Source organism: Mixophyes fleayi, chromosome 1 (genome assembly GCF_038048845.1).
Source record: "Mixophyes fleayi isolate aMixFle1 chromosome 1, aMixFle1.hap1, whole genome shotgun sequence".
NCBI classification, from domain to species: Eukaryota; Metazoa; Chordata; class Amphibia; order Anura; family Limnodynastidae; genus Mixophyes; species Mixophyes fleayi.
The window spans coordinates 376,250,227-376,274,685 of NC_134402.1; the positions used below are offsets into that span (position 1 = coordinate 376,250,227).

General features: G+C 37.4%; 1 protein-coding gene across 1 annotated transcript in view; it reads right to left on the bottom strand.

The window, feature by feature from the left end:
• The window catches only part of HSD17B4 (hydroxysteroid 17-beta dehydrogenase 4), a 188,266-nt gene that overhangs the window by 2,965 nt on the left and 160,842 nt on the right, over positions 1-24,459 (bottom strand). The window contains exons 19-23 of the mRNA XM_075179291.1: positions 22,365-22,471; positions 21,110-21,196; positions 17,582-17,671; positions 16,245-16,383; positions 447-574 (exon numbers count right to left, since the gene is read on the bottom strand). Coding sequence (XP_075035392.1) covers positions 447-574; positions 16,245-16,383; positions 17,582-17,671; positions 21,110-21,196; positions 22,365-22,471 — 551 coding nt within the window. The remainder of the gene's footprint in view (positions 1-446; positions 575-16,244; positions 16,384-17,581; positions 17,672-21,109; positions 21,197-22,364; positions 22,472-24,459) is intronic.

The following is a 24,459-nucleotide window of genomic DNA, read 5'->3' on the forward strand; positions in this document are numbered from 1 at the left end:
ATGAGGAACAACATATCCCTGATGTGTACAATCAGGGATTTCTTCAGGTCACCACCAGGTCAGACAGAACATGACAGCCAAACTTAGAGCGATCTAAGCATTTAATTCAGCAGATCAAAATTTCGAAACAAACACTGCAGAAAATAAAAGGTTTTAAGACATTTCATTTCTAGAACAAAGTCTTCAACAATTTCATGTTGCAGTGTCATTCCCATAGGAATTCCAAGCATACATAGTAGTAACTCCATCTTTAAATCTACCAGTTGTAAACTATATGCACAGATCCTGGTTTTATAGACCTGAACAATTCAAATTTGAGAGCTGTGTGACAATTCATGACAATTTATAGTTAAAGACACAACAATTTAAGAGAATCTCATTATGGACACAGCTATTGAAGAAGTACTATTCAATATCTGAAGTATAAATAGTGTGCATTTAATTACCTGTTGTGGGTTAAGTTTTCCCAAAACAAGCTCCATAAAGTCTTGGTCTGAAAGGGTAAATGAAGTATCAGCGCGGCCACGCACTTTCCCACGGTAAACTTCTCCAGTTCCATTCTTTAGGTCGATAGCTTTAAAATTGTTAAAAAGAAAACAAAATTGACTTACATTTATAACAATTTTAAAATTATACTATGACATTAGAAGAGCAAACACAGTTCCCTCTGTATGTTTACAAAATTCCTGTGCAGCTTTTCATCTCATTTTGAATAACATAAGCATCACATATTTGTCTATACAATTTCTGTTTGCATATAAAGGGACTGATTCAAATCACGCAAGTTGCAGTTTGAAAAAAGGAACATGGAACATGAGCATAGTTCCAACCACATTCAAGTCCAAGCGGATCCCAAGCTGCTTTTCGATCTGAATCTGGATGTAAGTATGCTCTGTCTACACAGTACTTGCTATATGTTAACAGACAGAACAGAGTGCTGTATACACATAAGTCTATGTGCAATATAAGGTCACATTATTATCGTAGATTTGTAAGTCGCCACAGTGCTCCGCAGTGCCGTACAGTAGGGAAAACGGTACATACATAAAACAGGGATGTACAAGGTAGACAAAATAAATGCAGACAAACCAAAGGGTATGAAGGGCAGTATGAAGGGCCATGCTCATTAGAGAGCTTACATTAGAGACACACATCAGAACGTATACAAAAAAAATGTGTATTATAAAATAAATGAACAACTCTAAGCACCATAATTATTAATAAAAATATGGCTAGTTTAAAAAAAAAGAAAAAAATTTTTTTGTTTACATTAATTACATAAATCTAGATGTTCTTATTGAGTACTGTACAGACAATGCATTTTATAGTCTATGTTGTTTGCATACACATGGTCTGCGCTACCTAGTGGCATGCACACATGTACTTTTCCAAACAAAGGCTATGTCATGTCAATTATCACTATCAGTCTTCACTTATACCTGCCCCGTAGCTGGTGCAAATGATACATTCGAAAATAAGTGTACTTAGAGAAACCCAGGACTTGAATCAGCCTCATCAGCATACCCTTACTGTAGAGTGCCTACATCTGTCCGCCTCCAACCACCAGATAGTGGGTAGCCTCGTTAATGGGATCCAGAATATCCGAGATCACATAAAAACAATTATAGATGTTTAGTCAATTTATAGGTATATCTGCTAATTATTGCATTGGCTGTTATTTTCTATATAATTAAGACATGAGTAAACACAAGTCGTAGGCAGTGGTGTCATTTGTGTAACGTTCGTTTCTGAGCATGCACAGAGCTATTTCACGCAAGATACGGCACACAAACGGACTTCAAACATGAATCAGCACCAAAATATTCATCTTGAGCGATTTTAATCCAATTAATCTCTATGGAACTTCAGCTCGGCAACACAGCTCTAGACTGAGGTCATCTTATATTGTGGTAGGCATTAGTACATATGCCAGAAAATGGTCCGCTATAGCTAGTTAGAATGTGTGTTCTCATACTTAAACATACAATAAAAGATTACTGAATGCTGACATAATAGTACATTTTTATATAAGGAATCTGGACATAAATAAAAGACTGAACACATACATTTATACATAAACTTTATAATGGTACATATAGGCAGACATTTGTGATCAATAAAAAGTTTTAGAATTTTTCGTGGCGCTAAACTAATTGCAAAGTTAACACATTTTTTAAAGTCTATTTCAGTGCTTCAAATTACACAAAAGAGCCATTTACCTAGTAAACATGATACATGCTTTCTGAATAAAAAAAGCCATGTTCTGCATTAGCAAATTTTAAGAATGTATCAGAACCAAAGTTGCCAAAAAGGAATAAAATTGTTCTCAAGGTGGGATTTTTTTTTCCCAATTCACAAAATAGTTGTAAGTCTCTCCCAGTCTGAATTGGCTGATAATGAATGATAAAAACTTGCACAGCGAAGGTCTTTCAAGGTATGTGAACTTTTATACGTTTATTCGGGGCTCTTACAAAATATCTTTTTACATGGATTTGACATTTCCAGCTAAGTGGTCTTCTAAAGACACCAATTAACATAGAATTTTCAGCCATTTATCCTTTGACATTTCATGCCTTGGGAAGTAAAATAAAAAATTTGGCTTCAGCTTAAAATCAATCAGGTGATGAGTCTCATTAAGAGTAAGGAGCAAAGCAAATAACAGGCACAAATTTGCACCTTGCGGGAGCAGGCGAGTCCTAACTCAACTCTACATTGCAGTGTAAACATAAAGTTGTCCAGTATTTATATGCTAACATGCAAAAGTAGCCAGTCTATTCCCTGCATGCAATAACAATATATATATATATATATATATATATATATATATATATATATATATATATATATATATATATATATATATATATATATATATATATGCATTTGCAACCCTTGCATTTCAACATGGTTTGTCCAGGAGCAAATGTGACCGTTTTTTCTTTGCTCTATTGTGGCATTAGGCCTCATTTAGAGCTATCAGTTAATAACAACAGGCAAGATGTCGGTCGTACTACAAGTGCTGTCCACATATACCCAAAGCAATGAATTTCTTGATGCTGACTGGAATACAAAATGATTATGTCTGCATAATGTCCTTGAGTTCTGTGGTCCATTTGAAAGGCAATGAGCGAAATCATTTGTTTGGATGAGGTTACTCTAGATTTTAAGAAATATGATTATTCAGCACTAAGGGGATTCAATATTAACACTAGTCAGCTATACCCATGTCCTCTCCTATCTAACGAGATGGCAGCAATGGCTATGAAACTCAAAATGCAGTTTGAATAATACAAGAATTATACTTCTAGAAACAAAAGTTGAAGAAATGAATAAATAGAACCGATCCAAATTGTCAATGAACAAATGCAATGTATTAGAACGACAGCTTATTAGAACATTGAACATGTAGTGTTAACATTCGCAAACAAAATAACCAGGATTTTACCATTTGTTTGACTCTAAGTACCTTGCATTATGGCAAGTTATTTTTTCCTAAGGAAAACATAGGCTCATTTCTTTCTCTGCTACCATAATCTTAGCAATGTCTTATTATGCCATATTCCCCCTATCACATGTCCTGTCAAAATTATGTAACTAGAAACCACAAAACCAGAGCGCGTTAAAAAAAAACCTGTGACAAGTCAGGGTGTTCTATATATTTCTGCTCATAACATACTTCTTCCATTCTCTGTAAGGGAAAACATGTACAAAATCACTATAACTTGTCACTTTCTGCTCTACACACTCAAAAACCGATATAAAATTTACAATAAACAAATGAAAGACAAGCTTGTTTTTAAGATATTCACCTGAAGGCTACAAAAAAGGATTTTTTTTAACAGCTGTAACCATTAATTATGTGAATTGTTTATTTTATCTGCAGGCAGAAGATTGAAGACATTCTAGTTGTAATATAGTAATGAAAATAGAACCAGACGCCAGAGTTAATGTCCATGTGTTGCAAATGTTCAAAAAAGTTAGAACCTTTTCAATTACAGTGATCTCTCAATCCCACCCATCTTAATTAGCACTAGTAATATAACAAATGTGTATCAATGCTCTTCTCTGATCTTAGTTGGCAGTAAATAAAAGAAAGTATTTTGGCTGCACATATTCAGTACTGAATTCTATTAAAGAATAAATCCCTTGAGGGACATAGAGCAGATACTCTCCTTGCTCAAACACTAAAATTCCAGCACACATGAAATAGAATAACTGCCCTCACAGTATACCACCCAAAAGAAATATCTGAACAGTTTAGAGATCACTACACATCTTTATACAACATCCAGCTTATTAAGTAGACTCAGAGCTGCACAAAATTAAGTTTTCTTCAAACGTGACGTCACCTTCCCAAATTGACCTGCTTCACAGACCACACTTCTCCATCCCCTGATGAGATCTCTGAAGTATTAAATGTCAAGCAGCCCCAGGCCCAGACAGGTTTACAACCCTTCAGTACAAGAAACTTGCGAGCGCCTTATGCTTGTAGGCCTGTTCAATTCAATGATGGATGGTGAAACATTGGACTGTGCCAGTACCCAAGCCAGGCCAGGAATCCACACACAAGGGCTAGCTATAGACCAATGTCACCTCTTTATGTAGACTTAAAACTATTTGCAAATATTACAGCAAACAGATTGGGATTGGTCATAACTTCAACTAATTCACCCTGTTCAAGTGGCTTTATCCTAAAATAGACAGATACCACCAGCAGAATTATAAATGTAATCCATGAGGCTAATTGAAAAGCCCTCCCGGCTCTGGTGGTAGCCCTCGATGCAGAGAACCTCTCCACTGTATTCTTCCTTCCCACCTAAAATACTCACCTGTTTGTTTTGCTGTTATATTGTTTAATGTTGTTTCTACTATTCAAAAACAAAAGAAAGAAATCCATTGCACACACGCAGTAGCCTGTTTCTAATTCAGTAGGAATCTGTTAGGCCCACATATTAGTTATTATTCAGCACATAGAATGGCTGCCTCCCCTGTGTGGAAAGCATGATCCTAGTAAGGGCATTGCTTACAGAGTACATATGGACAGATAGATAAACTAACAGAACACAACACAGTAATTAATTCCATTGAAGTATTTACCAGTCACCCAATTAATTGATATCTCTCATCTGTTACCTGTAAAATACTAGTTCAGTTATTGCTCTTTAGATTAAATGGCTTACTAAGTACACTACATGTCCAAAAGCATGTGGACACCCGAACATCACATTTATGTGTGCTTGTTAAACATCTCATTCCATGGGCTATATGGAGTTTGTCCCCCATTTCCAGCTATAACTTCCTCCACTCTACTGGGAAGGATTTCCACTAAATTTTGAAACTTGTCTTCAAGGATTCACATCCTTTCAACCACAAGAGCATTAGTGAGGTCAGGCACCGATGTTGGGCGATAAGGCCTGGCTCACAGTTGGCGTTCCGATTCATCAAAAAAGGTGATTGATGCGGTTGAGGTCAGGGCTCTGTGCTGGCCAGTCAAGTTTTTCCACACCAAACTCAGGAAACCATACATGGAACACTGTCATGCTGAAACAGGAAAGGGCCTTCCCCAAACTGTTTCCGCAAAGTGGGAATCAGACAATTCTCTAGAATGTCACTGTATGCTTGTAGTATTAAGATTTCCCTTTACTGGCAATAAGTGACCAAGGCAAGACCATGAGCAAAAGTCCCAGACAATTATTCCTCCTCCACCAAACTATACAGGTGGCAGTATGCATTCAGGCAGGAAGCGTAATCCTGGCATCTGCCAGACCGAGACTCATCCATCAGACTGCCACATTGTGAAGCATGATTCATCATTCTAGAGAGCACAAGTTCAACGGTGGTGTGATTTACACTACTCCAGTCAATGTTTTGCATTGGATATGATGGACTGAGGATTGTGGTTGTTCTTGTGTTGATGTTGCTTCCAGAGGCAGTTTGAAACTCTGTAGTGAGCGTTGAAATCAAGGACAGACTATTTTTAAATGCTACATGCTTCAGCACTCAGTGGCCCCATTCTGTGAGCTTGCGTGGCTACTGGTTTGCGGCTGTGCTGTTGTTGATCCTAAACATTTCCACTTCACAATAACAGCAGCGCTAGCAGGGCAGACATTTGATGGACTGACTTGTTGGAAAGATAGCATCCTATAACAGTGCAATGTTGAATGTCATGGAGTTCATCAGTACGAACCATTCTACTGCTAGTTTGACTATGGAGATTGCATGGTTGTATGGTTGACTTTAAGCACTTGAAAGCAATAGGTGTGGCTGAAATGGCCAAACACACCAAATAGAAAGGATGTCCAAATACTTTTGGTCATAAGTGTATGCTCCAACTGAGTGTAGAGGTAAAAAAATGTACAACTAACTAATCTACTGTGTCACTCCGATGCTCCTGCAACCTGCAATTACAATTGTTGATTTCTATGGACACTTTGTGTTTTGATTTAGGTTAGTATTGGATAGGACTGTGGTTACCCTTTGCCAGTCCATGGACATTATACTGATATAGCTGTCGTATGATTCATCACAGCGTCAGCCTTCTCACATCAGCACCTCACCCTTGGAGCTTTCTTGGGAGGGTGCACTGAAGCAGAGAGGGAGAATGTGTATTTTTGGAGATGCAGCGCAGCAGGACATAGCCTACAGAAAATAGTGATGTTGGCTGCAGGTACCTGCCTCCTAAGCTTTATTCTATACTGCACCTAACAGTCACTGGAAAGCAACTACATTGCATACAAGTCTTGTGCAATTTATTAAAAATAATTGTGATTGTGGGCTCTGTCTTGGGAGCAATGGGGGAGTGGGAGGGGGTGTTTATATATGGCCAACGCCTTAACCAGAACTTTGGAACACCAAGCTGAGTTATAACCAGTTACAATGTGACCTAACTATGGCTAAATCTGTTTATATCATTTTAAACATCAGTCATCCTGACAGATCAACTTAAACCAGTGATGGGTAACAGGCAGCCATGGTGTGGAGGATGGCAGACATCATTTATACCCGCTATTTCAAGCAGATTTAAACACCTGGGAAACAATGAAAGTAGGCGCCCAATGTGCAATAAATAGTGGATGGCCTCATACTAAACAAACAACTTAAAAAGATTATATATTTTTATCTCGTCAGGTCTCCACAGTAGGTTTTCAGACTTTTAACATTTTTTAGCCTCTTACGTTCTCAAAAAAGTCCTTAAACTAGTTCATGTTTTATTACTGAAACAAAAACATCAAAAAGCTGATTCTACAAGAAAGTGGATTGTAAATAGTGTATATCACTATAGTCTGATGAAATTATTAAAGTGGATCCACCAATTCGAATTTGTTTCATTACTGAAATTAAGGATAAAGTATGAACCTTTTGAATGCTGGAAAGCAGCACATGCAGCCCTTGTATGTAATATATGTATATCAGGTTTCTCATCACTGATATATAATATACTTATATATAAGTGAATGGAACAGTGGCTGTTAACATAAATATAAGCAGGATTTTACATTACAATGTAGAGGATGGAATATAGTTATGCTTGACAAAAACTATTTTTCTACAGAGACTGGTTCTTGTTTTGTATCTCCATCTTCTGCTGTCCTCATGTCACCCATACCGCACTACTGGTAGCTGCACAGAAATGCCATCCACTAATGACTGCTTTATTATTGGTGGCTGATAATGCTGCTGTCTTGTAATAACAACACTCACCTTCCTATCCAGCTGCTACAATTATTCTGCTTCCTTATGTAATCAAGTTTTCCCCAACCCTCTTAGATGGTAAACACATTTGGACAGGGCCATCATTACAATTTGATTCATGTCATTGTATGTCATTCATTTATGTCATGATCCCCTCAGTGTACAGAGCTGTATAGTATGTCAGCACTTTACAAATAAATATATATTATTATTATTAGGGAAGAGATTTAGAGATGACCACTGTGTTTATTTTTACCCTTTCCCTTTGATATTTTATAAACGTTCCTGTCTGTTCACTTCAGAAATGGGCTAACTTTTAAAAAGATTTCCTTTTCTAAACCTCTGAGGTCTCAAGCCATTTTACTTCCACCCTTCAATTCCTCTGCATTATTATTTAATGTACATCAAAGCCTGCAATATAGACAAATAAACTGCTTAAATTTAAGCCTTCACTGCAATCATGTCTTTGAAACTAGAACGCAGTGATTTGAGAGGGCATAGAAAATGTGTTATGCCAAGCAGTTTATGGTAAGCAAATTCAGCTCCATATCAGATTTATGGTCTCTGAATAATAACAGACATTATATGTGTACTGTATATAAAATAGTTTTCTACAGTGATTTCCAAACCTGTCAAGAGCAATGTTGTTCCCTCTAAGAAAATAAAGTGTGATAAGAGGATCCTTATGAGAAATCCACACTGCAGGGCTGCACTGGTAGTTCACTAGTCAGTGAATTCCTGGAAAATGGAATAAGAAGGAAGAGCCCTGCATTTAACCATTCATCTTACATAGAATCGTGGCTTGTTGGCATAATTCCGCACCCTCATGCATGTCTTAAAGCTCCTGTCCAGAGTTCCACCTCAACTCCTTTGCACAATCCCTATTCCCAGGGGCAGGCTGGAGGGGAGGGGGGGAGGAGGGGGGACATCTGCCCCCCAGGCCAGTCCCATAATGGGCTACCATGAGCTGGGTCATGGGCCACCTGCATTTTTTTTCCTTTAAAACAGGCTGCCGAATTGAGTCTTGCCTCCCTGGGCTAAAATTTGCCATCCCTCCCTTGCCTATTCCCTCCCCATCCTCCTCTCCTCTCTTCCCTAAGCCTCTTGAAAGTAAAACAAAAACATTAACTATATTCTATTCGTAAGTAATGCTCACTTAAGCACCTACCTCTTTATCTAATGAGTTTAATCATTAGAATCTCGTTTATGTTCACTCTATTGTTGAGCACACTAAGATTACATTGATTGTATACAAATGCCTATATATCTATCTGTTCTTGTATCTGTTGCAACACAAAATAAAAAAATAATATAAAAAATGGACTTGGTGAAGACTCTAGAAGAATCTAATTAATGGAGCACCAGTTAGTAAATGTTTACAATAACAAAGGATGTGTCATGAGAGAGTGCACAGGGAAGTGACGCTTAGGCCAAAGAAGCTCACACTATTCTGTTTAAAGTGAATGGTCAAAAACAAAAGGTATCAGGTAAATCTAGAAACATTAATAATTAGAAGCCAGGGAATCATAAGGCTTTTTAGTGAGTGCAGTTAAGGAGTGGCTGGAGACAGGACAAAACCTCCAGGAGAAGTTAGATCAAGAATTGGTTTCTTTAGATATGGAATAGATATATTCTAGTTAAGGAATCTGCTCTAAAGGTTTCCATTAGCTGAAAATGTAAAAGTGGAGTGAGAATAAAGTAGTATAAAAACCTAATCTCCTGTTGGAGGTTGTAAAGCAACAGGCATGGTGTATTGTGTTACAACCCCTTCATTTAATCCATACCTGAACTGCACTTTGAGCCATGTTGTTATCAGGAAGTATCAGTGATATAATTATAACATCTCCTTGGAAAATTCCACCTCCACAGGGAACACTCAGGAGTTAAGTGAATTAAGCCATCATTGTTATTTCTGTTTGCTCCCGATTGTCCACTAGTGAGCTCTACAGCCAGCCAGGAGCCTGACCCAGCGGGGTCACCTGAGGGAAGACACCTGGGGAGGGGAGGGGAGCGTTCTGGATAGTGTAAGCAGCCCACCAATCGAGACCTTTTGCAACTCCCCTGGACAGGCAGATCCCAAGGTGTGATTAGGAGGTGATAAAAGAGGGAGCTGGACATGAGTGACTAAACTGTTGGACAAGAGGTGATGCTCTGCCAGAGACGCGCTGTGGAACATATCTCACTGGATTTATTTGAACTGATTTCCTCATTTGTTGGACCTGCTATCATTACGGGGCCGTGCTGCATTTAATCCTGTTCTGCAGAATAAATCATCCTTCTATTTTTCCCCTAATACCGTGTCCGAGTGATTTGGGAACCATGTATCTTCACAGAGGTAATATCAGTCAGTGAGCCAAATTCCCATGAGAGACCATCATGCATCTCATGTTTAAAGGATGCACTTGAAGTCATTAAGTATTTTAAACCATTGGCATGGGTTATATGACCACTAGACTGTAATCTCTCTCAAGGGCAGGACCATCCCTGCACCTGCTGTTTTGTTGTCTACATTAAATTTGTCTACCTTGCTCAATATATGCTTTCTTTTCTCCATTTTCCAGAACTTTGGTGACTTACTAAGTAACAACAATATGATGTATCAGTGGTAGCAAAATTGCATATGCCTGATCCACAGGAGACAGAGAGATTGAAAAAAACATGTGTCAGTTACATATGCTTTGCTAGAGAGTATCTGACCTATAGTTAGGCCAAGGGCTCTTTTGTATAACCCTTTGTCTTTTTTGCACATTTTAGCAAACATTGGGAGGGTGTGTGTCAGGGAGAGGAGGGTGCAAAATTATTTGCCGTTTAAAAGGGAAATGAACTACAGGGTAGTGATCAAATTACAGGGTGGGCGAGAGTTTGTGACTCAGAGCCACACAGCCAGGACCCCGTCATGCTGCTCTGCAATGCCATGCCGTTCCCATTAAAGGGGGAATGGAGGAGGCTGAAAGTAGACTAGAGCTTGTTAGATGTCATGCCAGCTCCAGACTGGCCATTTTTCAATTTGTATTTTATTACAACAAGGGATCCACATAAACTTATTCAGCCATTATTACTTTACTCTATGATGTCAAATAGAAAACATTTTTAAAGCTAGTTCACACATTTTTCCCATAGCATCATGTTCCCACCAACATGTTTCATAGTTGGGATATTGTTTTTGGAAGGACACCCAGTGTTAGGCTTGCACCAAACGTAGCAGCTCTAGCTGACCCCAAAAAGTTAAATCTTGGCCTGATCAGACCACTTAATCTATGCGACTCTCCAACAAGCTTTCTGGTAAACTCTAGGTGAGATTTTATGTGAATTTCTTCAACAGTGGTTTTCTTTTTTCCACCCTCTCAAACAAAAACCCATATTTATGAAATGCTTGTTATTGTTAGAGAAAATTAACACATTTTGAAATGCATAATTAAGTTCTTGGAAATGAACTAACCAACTGTGGGACATCCTACAGACAGGTGCATTTTTGTAACCAGATTACAAGATATTTATTTGAGTTGTGATAAATTTCAAATATTTTCAAAAGTTAAAAAAAAATGTATTTGGCTGATTATTACCCTTGAAGGCAGTAACTAAATACTACAAAAAATTACTTGTCATCTAAAGTGACAGGTTGCAGGTGTTTCATTTATAGTAAAAGCTAAAATAAGCCAGCGAGCCGTGATTTAGCAAATTGCTTAAAGTGAAGAAACAGACAAAATATGTCAGAAGACACAGATGTTAGGGTATTTTAAGCATTCAAGAAAGCAAAAGACCTTACTGCAAGGATTTAGTAGGCCAAATTTGATTGGGAAAAACCCCCCAAAAAAACCCCAACTGGAAAAGAGAACATCATCACTAAATAATACATATTCAACAATTCGTATTATTAAGCATACTAAATGGGGGGGGGGGAATTGCCAAACAAATACCATGATGAAACTGCATATTAATTAAAATTTGTGGAAGAAAATTATTCTTCTGTTGTTAGATGAGGCGTAAGATATCACCTACCATTTCTTTAGAAATCCAGATGTTGTTACTAATAATAATAAATATTTCTTAGTCCACTCCCCTAATCAACTTGCCGCGGCAGTAAAACAATTGTTCTACTTTGGAAAAGAATTGCGTGAATGACACAATTAGCACAATTCTCTTCTGTTCTGCAGCCTTAGTGTATGTAACTAGCTTACTACACCATTTACTCTCACCATAAAGTATTGTTCTATGTAAATTATAGGAGAGACATTACACAGAGGCTCCCAGCCAAGCTAGATCATTGCATCATGTTAGCAAGCAGCCCCAAAGTGTAAATGTGCAGGAATCCATAACAATCAATCAGCAAGTACATTGGATTGATAGTGCACGTTAGACAATGAAAGCAAATGCCTGACTGGTTGCTATGGGATACTGCAGATATGCCCTTTGTTGGAAAGTGTACCCCATATGTGCAGTGAGCAAGCTTTGCTTCAATAGGTGTCACACTGCTATGATTCACAGGAACGGAAGTCCTACTAATGTTCCAACTTCTACCGAACAAAATACAAGTTTTGCCTGTGAAAAACCAAGACTCCGCTTTCTTCATCAATCAAATTCCCTGGAATTACACTGTGCATAGAAAATGTTTAACTTTTGTACTTAACACCTGAAAAATTGAACATTGCCAGTAGGTATCTCATGTAATACTTGTGTTTTAGATTTGGTTCTCCTTTACATTACGAATGTTAGTTACCCTATCTTCCCCGATGTACAAATATCTCTGAAACTTCACCTTCCTACTTCCTGCCTTCCTCTCTCATGTCTTTTGCTTATATAAAATTCTGAAATCGCTCCTTTGATCCGAATCTCTTTCATCCCTCAATCATTTAAGAATGATTTCTCTTCACACACACCCCTCCCCTTTGGTGTCCAAAGTAGCAGCATCTAACAACTACTATGCGAGTTACCACTTTCCTTCTTCTACGAGGAATCACTTTCATGTTTACCTTATTTATTTTTAAATAAAGCACAAACAATTTCCCACAAGCATACATGGAACTGTACAGCTTCCCTGCCCAAACTAGCCTGTACTCTAGCTTATTACACATAGATAAAATGACTTATGCAGGGTCACAAGTAGTTATCGGTTTGTTTCCGGATTATACCACCCTGCAAAATATATGTCATTAGGACTTTAAATATACATAATTAAAAAAATGATCTGCTCCACGTGCATCATATATAAATGGACTGAGAACATATAAGGAGAAATAAATGATATAGGCCCGGATTACTGAAATATTATAAATAGAATGAAAGAATACTGAAATCAACAACTGAATCATCACTTGCTCCTGACTAATCATTTTACCTTGACTTTGCAGAATTGGTGCAGCTAGCAATGAATACTTATGTCACGTTGCCTGGCAACAGCAGATGACATATTGTGTGTGCTAGCCATGCCTCTACCACACCATCGGCAACCAATACAAGTAAAGTTTAACAATGAAACGTTATATTTGGGAAATGCCTGTAATATCGTTACATACCTTTAAGAAAAATCTAGAAACAGGAATCAGTTACATATAAATTGTATGATTTTAAAGATAAAAGTATCAGGGGAGCAGGAACTGCATTCTACTGACTGAGCATACAGAACAATACGTGACTATAGCACGGGCTCATAAGGGTGCATAGAGAAAACACTTTCTTTCTAAAATAACAATAATGTACTGTGCAGGGGATTTGGGTACTAAATCCCGACACAGGTAATGTCAGCAGATAACCCGTCGACATGAAAATGTCAGCAGGCTAAATGCAGACATTCTGTCTACAGCTTGAAAATGTCGACAGTGTGATTGTTGGCATTCACAATGTCGACAATTACAATGCAGACATCAAAAGGATAACACCAGCGGGTTCGGTGCCTACCCACCAGATCCGCTGCCATTCGTTTTTTAATGTTGGCATTGTGATCAACAATATGAATGTCAACATTTTCAAGCTGTAAACAGAATGGGAGTGTTGGCATTTAGCCTGCTGACATTTTTTATATTGATAGGTTAACTGACGACATTTCCTGTGTCGAAATGTGACTGCCACCATTGTACAGTATGGCACTTGGCCCCCTGCTCAGTCTAAACAATATTTTATCACAGGTGGTAAGAAATTACCTAGCTAAGAGAAAGTCATATACTAAGTCATATAAAAGAAATGTAAACAGTATCCAAAAAAGAGAATGTGGAACATATAAATGGACTTAAATGTACACTCTGGAGTATACTGACTGAAGGTTACTGGTGGAAGATTTTTTTTAGAGCATTACTATAAATCTAACACATACCCTTAATATTTACAAGCAATTCTGGTTAAACACCAGTGTTAACTCACTGAAAAAGAGTTCTGAAAGTCCTGCAACAAAGGGCAAACAGAGATTGGTGTCAATGTCATTTTAACCTTTCAGAGGTGGCACTAGACCATTTCTTTTACTGAATAAGCAATATCAAAATATTTGTGCGATATAAAAAAATAAATAAAATTGAAACCAACTGCCTAAATAACTAATACAATGCATTTTGTACTCCAGGTGTACTTAGGAGTATGACTCATGACAAAAAAGTGTTCTTACATAAAAAAAAAAAAAAAGAACAAGCATTTTATCTGAAATTGTCTCAGTATGACACACATTAGAAGAGAATTGCAAGACAAGTCTTAAGTAAGACACAAGTACAGAAAAGTGTCACAAATCTGTGCCATTGGGCAATAACTACTTTCAGGGATTGAAGTACTCCTTCTACAGCAGCCCCCTACAGCTCTGACTAAAAGAACACTTCTAATTACTGCCTTAAGGCTCCGACATCATTAATTCTTGCAACTATGTTCTGACATGCAACTGACATCAGCAGTTCAACACTTGTTCCAGGGGCAGGTAGGTGAGTTACAGATGGTAAATATGGTGCAAGAGAAAAGAAACCAAATTTACCACTTTTATGTCAAAATCACGAGTCACTCTGCAGGGAAAGTTTGCTGTGCAAAGTTCTGGTGATACAATCGTTGATTTCTGTTTTTGCTTTGAAATTCTGTAGAATGGCATTCTTACTGTATTTGAAATTTTAGGGAGCTGGAAGAGATGGGTGAAGCTGCAGGGAAAGTTTGCACAACTTGAATTCTGCAGTGGAAAAGGCCATTTACCACAGGTGTGACAATCCTATTATACAATCTTTGAGTTCTGCTTTCACTTCACTACCCTGTGGAATAGCTTTCCGTATTGTATTTGCAAATTCACTGTGCTCTGCGGTTGGGTTAAGACAGATAATGGTGGGAGATATTCTGTGCGGAATACTTAAGCTCAAATTTCACCAGAGAATTGTGCAAAACTCTGCAGCCAAATGAGCAATGCAAATGAAGGGAACATTTTGCATCACTCTCCATGAGTGTAAGGAAAAGTGGATATTTAAACTGGGTAACAGTAAAAAGAGTTTGGATTTTACTGAAACAGTAAGGATATGGAAGAAAAATCAATGACAACATAGACCTGTGCACTATTTCTCAAGCATACTTCCTTCCTTTACTTCCCTCTCCAACGCCAAGCTCAAGGACATTTACTAAGTGTGCCAGAGTGGGAGTCAACAGACATGACAGCAATGAGCTGAAGGGTCCGTATTTTTCCTAGTGCTGTCAGTAGCTGTCTTGAACATCCACACAGAGCAAGGGGGAGATGACAAGTCATAGATTAAAACACAAGGAAACACAGCTGAGCAACAAATTTAATAATGGAAAAGGCCCAGCAGCTAGACCCAAAGGATAATGATAAACACTTTCAGAGAAAGCCTGGGAGACTTAATATTTAGCCGTATTTTTAATCCAAAAGTAAGCCTGGAGAAAAGCTGCAGAATAGCAGCCTAAGTCCGTCAACATTAGCAGATTAAAAACAACAAAAAAACTCTCTGTTGTCATAGAGAAAAAATGTCAAGTGGCTGAAAAATAAGGTAGAAAAGGGAACAATGTATAATTGACATCTTACATGAAAGGTACAGAATGTTTCCTTCATTCTGCTCTAATATCATCACTGACACGCAGCAACAGTGACTAGTCAAGAAGCAGTGAAATTACACCATTTGGACTTTTGGACTTTATGTTCTTAAGTGTCTATATATGTTCTTAAGTGATCTATATATTTTAACAAAGATAGTGAATATTAGTTAATATTTTTGGAATACTAATCTCTAAAAACATGCAAGGTCTGATTAAGTGTTGCCAAGGGAATGCCCAAGGCTATCAGAGCACAACCACCAGGAAATGATATTTGACACACGGTTAATTTGTCCAGCTTCATTTGGTAGACGTGGGATGGGGTGGTGGGTGTGTGTGGGGGGGGGGATCATGTGACTAAGAGGTGCAGCTAAATACACAACTAACTTTATTATGCATTACAAAAATGTTGGGTACAAAAATAAGTATTAGAAGTGTTTTATTAAAATAAAGTACCCTCTGACATATTTTTGAAGAACTACAGACAGACATTTTAAAATTTTAGCGACACATTTTAATCATTAAAAACAAATGTATTAAATGGCAATGAAACTCACTCCACTGTGCAGCAGTATTCCCGTCCTTGGTGATGTCCCACTGGAAGATTGCATTTACTTTTTTAACCAGCTCATTGCCCACATCTTTGACGCGGCGGCTGATTTCTTCAAAAATTAGATCACTCTGTAATCCCACATCCTAAAAAGCAAAGATCATCATCGGGTCACGTTGCTTGTACATAAACAGAGGTCATTTCGAACTGCACAACAAACTGCAGTATTATTGCACGTGGAGCAGTGGTTACTAAAGATTTAAAATGTAGTGGATGAAATGCTGCAATGCATCTACCAGGGAGCAGACTGTCACGCCTTGCTAATTGTATTTTACTTAATATGTTATCATTGAATAGCATGCATTTTACAGGGAAATTCGGGTATCTATTTATAAATATGCATGGGGCATGATGTCCTAGAGCTCTCCTGGCAACAGATTAGGGAGTCAAATGCACACAACAATGAGAATATTAATCAGGGTGCTAACACCCCACAGGTCATGCCATCACCTTACAGTGTACACGTATCAAGAGATCGCTGAACACCTTATTGCAGCAACACTTATTAATTGACATTTTAGTGCCAAAGGACATTATCATCTTTAAGAGCCAATAGTGATGGCCTTTGGTGCTGAAACATTGTTTAATGAATAATTACTGCAACACAATCTTTATAATTAATATATATATATATATATATATATATATATATATAATTAAAGGTTATACTATGACTTACTGTGCATAGTGGGGTTTTAGATCAACTGGGGTTATTTTAACAGTCTCCATAAACTGTTTTATGTAACTTCTGCAAAAGCGCACAGTACTACAATGACATGGAATATAGATTTAATGTACGTCAATGACATTGTGCATGGTGAGACATTACAAGAATGTAACCGTAGGATGAAAATGACATCAGCATTTGCTTCTTCCCTAAGCAGCCAATATAACACTTGTGCCCCCATGTGTTAATGATGGCAAAATTACAACAGGGCTTTATTGAACAGTTCATCATGTATCTTGCGACATTGTGCTGAAGAGGCAAATTAGAAGCAGGGATAACAGGAACACAGGGCGGATCGATGGGGACTTCTAAAAGACATGTCAATTTTTCTTTTTAAACAAATTGTGTTAGAGAGTAATGTAACACCACCGAGCAGTATTTACGTGATGTTTCTCCCTTTAAACATAATAACAAATCAATATGACATGGCAGAATTAAATTGCAGTTGTATGCACGTCTCCTTCTACAACGGCTTCTTTTTCCTTTAAACACATACATATATTTATTATAGGTCTTAATTTTTAACTCAAGTGTTTTGTTCAAGGTACTGTGCCCACCTGAATTGTGTCATTAGACTGCAGACTATTAGTTGTTGATATAAGGTCGACATAGGCACCTGCAATGGCAATATCACCAGTCTCCTTGACCTGAAAAGAAAAGAAAACATGGTAACCTTTTTCAGCCAGCATTCCTCAAGGATTCTCAAGTAAGAAAACAACAATTTAAGTCACTTTATTTTAGTTGAAGTCATCTCCTCTGACATTTCATGCCATGCCTCATCCAATTCACATGGAGATCAATAAGTCTTAATCCCTGTAAGAGAACTTTGACATCAGTGAATGTTATAAAATAAAAGGTCAGATGTCTTTCAGACACCTTTAATGATTTGTTCTCTAAATGTGGATGTATCTATAGACATTGAACAATTTAGTGCACACCAGATGTTTTGAGCGTTATGTTCAAAAGGAAAAAAAACTTGGGTCAAACTGGCTTTGAAAGAGTAAAAGTAAAAAAGATTAAATATGTAAACAGATTATGTCACTTGGGACGTTTCTCAATATTGCCAACCATTACTAAAAAATATACATGTTGTTAATAATATATCTCATGAATGAAATGTTTTTCACTATTTTGCTGCAGATACAATAAACATTTATGGAAACAGGAAAACAGAATTGTGCTTTGATAAGTGGTCCTTATGTCTGAGCAACGTTTCTATTTATCTATCGTATTTTTCTGTTTGGAGGCCTCCTCAATGCCAAATCCACAATGACATTATTTAAGCACCTTTTATAAGCCTAAAACATGTAGCATTTTAATTAACGTTAGAAGCTTGCACAGCAAAACCCTTAACCTATTCATAGCCAAACTGAAACAAACATTGCACTAGTTGCAAAGGGGGTTATATAAAAAAGCTTCAATTAAAAGTATGTTGAAAGTGTCACCATGTTTCCCTTCTGCTCATTAGATCAGAATGTTTAATAGAGTGATTGCCCAAAATGTTCGGATGTTACCTTCCTGCTAAATATGTCCTACCATTATCTCCACTTTTAATTCATTTGAAAAGCAGCATTCCCATTTGTAAAGCGCTACGGAATTTGCTGGCGCTATATAAATAAATGTTGATGATGATGTTGATGATTTGTGCTATTTCTGTTTATATGTTGCAAAACACAAGAAAATGTTACTATTATGTTCAACTACAACTGTTGTTCCAAAAGTAAATACATTTTAAATAAGTTGGAAGGGACCACTAAACCGTTTTGGAACATTTTTAGCATACAAACCGCCAGCGAGGGAATGCGCCTATATGTGATTGACAAGTCTGTCATGGAATATGGGGTACATGTCATTCAGTTTACAAAATAACTAGTTGATAACAAATCCAGTAAGGTAATCTGTTAATAGTCAATGACTAATACATTAAGCTGCCTAAAATACTTTTGCGATACCTTGTCCTATGCTATAAGAAAAGGGTTGTGGGTTGCTTCCTTCTAAGGGGCATATTCAACTGACTTCATTACTGTCAAAGGTTAAGCGCCCGTCGCACTATTACTGTTAATATGGTCAATTTAATCCGGATTTTACAGTGTTAAATGTAATGGTGCGCCATATTACCGTAGTAACGGTAATGGTGCGCCATATTACCGTAGTAACGGTAATGGTGCGCCATATTACCATAGTAACGGAAATGTTGCACCATATTATCGTAGTAACGGTAATGGTGCGCAATATTACCTTACTAACGGTAATGGTGTGCCGGCCTCGTTACTGTCCATATGAATATGCCCCTAAGAATGCCTTTCCATTACACACAACTGTACATTAAACAAAGGATATGATTAAACATTTTTATTTTACTGCGTGTTACAGTTAATATACTTTATTTTATATTGCTTTGTCATACTTCTGCACAATGGCTCAGTGGTTAGCAGTTATGCTTACAATGTTGGGGTCATGACTTTGATTCACGAACTGGGCCTTATCTTTGTGGAGTTTGTATATACTCCAGTTTCCTCTCACACTCCAAAAACATTCTGGAAAGTTAATTGGCTGCTGACAAAATGAACCCTAGTCTGTGTGCGTTAGGGAATTTAGACTGTAAACTCCAGTAGGGCAGGGACCGATGTGAATGACATATAGGGGCATTTTCAATTGTTCCCGTTTTCCGCGGCGTGAAAAATATTACCGTATTACCGTTATTACGGTAATACTAAGCCGGATTTCAGCTCGCAGCTCCCTGAGCCGCAAGCTGAAATCCAGCGTGAAAGGTACCGTAATAACAGTAATAGTGCGCACGCCGCGTTACTTTGGCCAGTAACGCCAACAATTGAATATGCCCCATAGTCTCTGTACAGCGCTGTGGAATTGGTGGCACTATATAAATAGATGATGATGATGATAATATGAATATGTGCTGGTAACAGCATACTCACAAGAAACTTTCTATAACACCATAACCTGTAGGAAGTCTGACAGTTTTCAGCACACAGGCTCTCAATGATCACATGCGGATATTGGCACATGATCGACAACCCACATGACAGCTAATTTAATTAACGCCTAATGATTTTAAAAGGAAGTAGTGGCACACTGTATTTTTTTCAAGAAAGATGTGTGTTTTAATTAATGTTCATTAATGTGTATTCAGGCTTTTAATCAGACTAAACTATAACTGTTAATGTTTCGATATTTCAAAAGAAGTACACATTAACATTCTTTTTTTGTAACAGAGCCAACACAACAATAATATATGACACACATAATCAAACAAGTTAGCTTTGGTTATGTTACATGGGAGACAAACAAAGAATTACATAGAGAAGGACAGCGAAGTGGATGTGAGATGAAAGCTGGTTCACAATCCAGAGCTTTGGACAATCTTTATTGGTGAGATAGTAACGGACATAATAGAGTTGTGTAACATATTTGTGCTTTTAAGTACAGCACATACAATAAATGAAAATCTAGACTTTCATTAGGGATACTTGCAAATGCATTGTCTCAAAAGTAGTAAAATCCTTTACATCCCAAGTTGATCCAAATCTAAATGTCTCAGCATTAAAGTTATTAAATAGCAGGATATAGTTCCTTCCTTGTCATATCTCTGGCAATGGTTTATAAATATTCCCCTGTAAAGGACATGTACTCATTATACTAAGCAGTTAGTCCTGGAGCTATGTTCATCTCTCAAATTATACAAAGCAAATAACAGCTTTACTTCTGAAACCAATGCAAAAGCTGCACAAGAGAATAAAGATGGATATTTATGTGTCTGTGATGCTCAGATCACATTAAAAGCTACAATTCTATTTTATGCTGGTACAGAATTGCTTAATGCCATTGCCTTGCATCAAAGGATTTCTTTTGTTCTGTACTGGAAAGAAATAGTCAAAAACAAAAACGGGCTATTGAAAACCTGTTCTAGAAGAAATTAAATATGAATGCATGCCATTATGACTCAAAACACAACCAAAGCTAAGTGTAAAAAGAGTATTAAAAGACAAAAAGAACAGTACTGTATTGACATGTATCTGCTACCAATAAGCATATGGTACACAATATCATCCATTTCTTTCTCTGACCTTGGTCTGAAGGTAAATTCTGTTGCCTTCTTTCCACATTTCAGTTTGTAGAGTTTGTCCAGGTAAGACCGGTTTCGCAAAGCGCACCTTAAAAGGTCAAGACACAGGTTAAAGGACTACTAAACCATAAAACAGAAATTGGCAGACATGAACCACAACGCTAAAAATACATTGTTCCGTGTCAGCCTAACTTTCTCCTGGACTTCTGTTGAAATGGAAAGTATTACTTATCCAGTTAATTACAGACAGATGAAGCTCCTCCCACATTAGTGTCCTAATGAGATCTGATGCAGATAAAAAAAAAACAATCTGTGAGCATTCCAGTTGGAGTGACATCACTGGACCCACCCCTACGTATAAATCCTCAAATCCACAAAGAACATTTTTGCAAAGCAAGTCTAGAAAGAGGTCATCTATTCTTTGACGGTTTAGTAAGAGAATAACATAACAACCTTCTGCAGAGGAGTGACAGAGATTATTATGGACCTATTTAATTAAGTAGCGAGGCCTTCAGTTATTTCAAGTATATTATGCAGCTCAGTAACAGTATATAGCACACCTTTATTTATGAACATTTCCAGGCATATTACTATTTTGTGCACCACATATCTTTATATATGGTGCACAAAATAGTAATTCTACCCCAGATGGCATAAGGTTCTTTTTAATCAAATGTCTGAAAGTTATTTAGTGAAAAAAGGAAAGGGGACAGTTCCTGGAAGAAAACTAATCTACATACATCATTGATAATGCCTATTCATTGGTAACTCTAATAATTAGATCATGCATATTAATTTAACTTATTACCACCTCCCATGTTTGCCAGTTAAAGGAAACTGCATCTATATTCTGGAATGCACCAACCTCCCCCAATGTTTATATTTTTCCATAAAAACATAAGATTACCATATTACCTAGATAGAGTCATTAGTTGACCTAGACCACTAGGTAACACCATCATCTCTGCATGACATATTCAGAGCTGCATTAAAATTACTTAACCCCCTACTACCATTCTTGTCATACCACCCTTTTACATCTGCCACCAAAAGTATCACCTTCCTGAGCCAATACAGATAATAGCTGGGTGGCTAGTCCACACACTCCCACAGATCATTTGGCAACAATGCACCTTTTATATTAATTTTCACAGTGTCTTTATATTGCTTTTTAAAAGCCAATTTCATGCTATACCTGTTCCCAATGATTTCATACTAAGGCATCCACTAAAATAAAGGAAGAAAATGGCCAGTACCTTTATTGCTTTGAACTTCGTTACATCGTTATTTGCAAAGTGCTTCAAAACATGCCGGGCAGAAAATCCAAAAGTGCATAGACCATGCAATATGGGTCTTTCAAACCCTGCGGAGAGGAACCATTGCAGAATACAACTTTAATCTTAAGTCTTCCGTATAATATTTATATGAGCATACAAAGGAATCAATGTGCCATAAATGTTGATATATTTTGTTCTAGTCTATTAAACTAGTTTATTGACTATGCTTTAAAACATTTAGAATTATACAAAAAATGATACAGATCCTGGACTTAAATGGAACAAGGGCACTTTATGCAGTCTGCCATAAACATTGGTAATAAGCGGTAACTAAAGTAAAAACAGAAGTGTTTGGTAAGAGCCTACAATTCAGCAAGTGAAAGGGAGGGCACCAGAGTTCCTCATAGAGCAGTAATTTACATAAGCAAAAAGATAAAAGTGTGTTCTAGTTTATTGGGCTCAGATGGCAGCTGTAATATTGTCCTACAATTCATAGCTGCATTTAATATTGAAACCAGTCAAAACCAATGGAGGAAACCAAATAAAGGAAGATATTTCAGTTGAGTTTCACAATCTTCGGTTTTCCAGCTATCAAAGTAAAAATATCTCCACACCAAGAGTTAAAGAAACTAATGGTCTTGCAGTTGAACCAATGTCACACAGATGTTTGAGAACACCAGGCTTTTTCAAGCCATTAAAGTATATAGTTCTGATGTTCCCATAGTGCAGTGCAGGGGAACTATTGTTGCCCTGTCACATGGTTTAAGAGTTTCACTCTCACAAGCACTCTCTTGTGAAAGGGAAGTTTATACTTCTCGTAACAGAAATGTGTAACTATGGGAGCTTTACAGCACCATGTTCTTCAGCAAGATGAGAAATAAAAGAATATACATACATTTCAAAATAATTACACTTTCAATAGAATTGTCACAGGTCTCACAATCTGAGAGGGAAATGGCATACTATGTGGCATCTGTTGTGCCATTCTGCTCAGTATTTCGACAGTGAACCCTGTTCCTAATAGACAAAAAGTTGCGTCTGATGCAATCAGGAGTTTTGTCTACTAGATACAGCTCCTGAGGGGATCAGCTGCATTTTCTGTTCATTCAGAAGCCATGTTCACTATGTACCTATCGAGCGGTAGCTTGAATCATCTGCCCAGGTTTCTGTGCCAACTCCCTCAATTCCAAAAGAAAAACAAAATTGCAACAGCGTGCTGAAGCCACAAAATAAGTAATTTGTGGGAAACTTAATTTAATAACCTTTTATTCTTAATCAAATAAATATTCAGTTATTATAAATTGTTACTAAAATGTATAGTTATACTACATAACAACCAATAAAAAACAATCAAGCTAAAAATATCAGGTATAAACAATTACCTAAATATTACCCAAAAACTGCTGGACAAATGTAAGCCTGTATTAATAATTTTAGCTCCTTTCCCAATTTGCGTGCAAAGACTACAGATTTATGGTCACATCCATGGATTAAATATCATCTACTTGATTAGTGTTGATGTTTTCTTCTCTAAAAAAATCAAATGTATTTATAGGTATATGATGTTATACTTGCTAGTAAAATGTTACACCAACCAAATTCACTTTCCTCCTCTACCAGGGTAGTGTTGTAATAATGTTGTGATATATCCAGAAAAAAAAATCTCTTATCTTCTCCCAAACAATAAAAATATGGAATGGGATTTGTATAAAAGGTAATACTTTCGAGTTCACATATAATACAATGGCATAGCGATCTCGTCCTGCTGCACTGTGCGCTCTTGCAGCGTGGATTTAGAATCAATCGACCAAGCGTACTGTTGCATTAGAAAGGAGGAGATCCGAATATATGGGGCCAGCGGAGTTTCAGAGATAGCTGTATCTGTTACCGGAAAGCCGGACCACTCAGACAGCTTGTCTGTGCTGATATTCCTAAGCGGTGAGCAGAGCTGCCCAGTTCGGTAAGACCAGAGCCACGCCGAACGCTCCCAACTGCTTGTGCTTCTATTAACCACAGCGTCTCTCATGGCTTCTCCCCTCTTTGGATCCCCTGTACGGGGAACTTATTATGGACT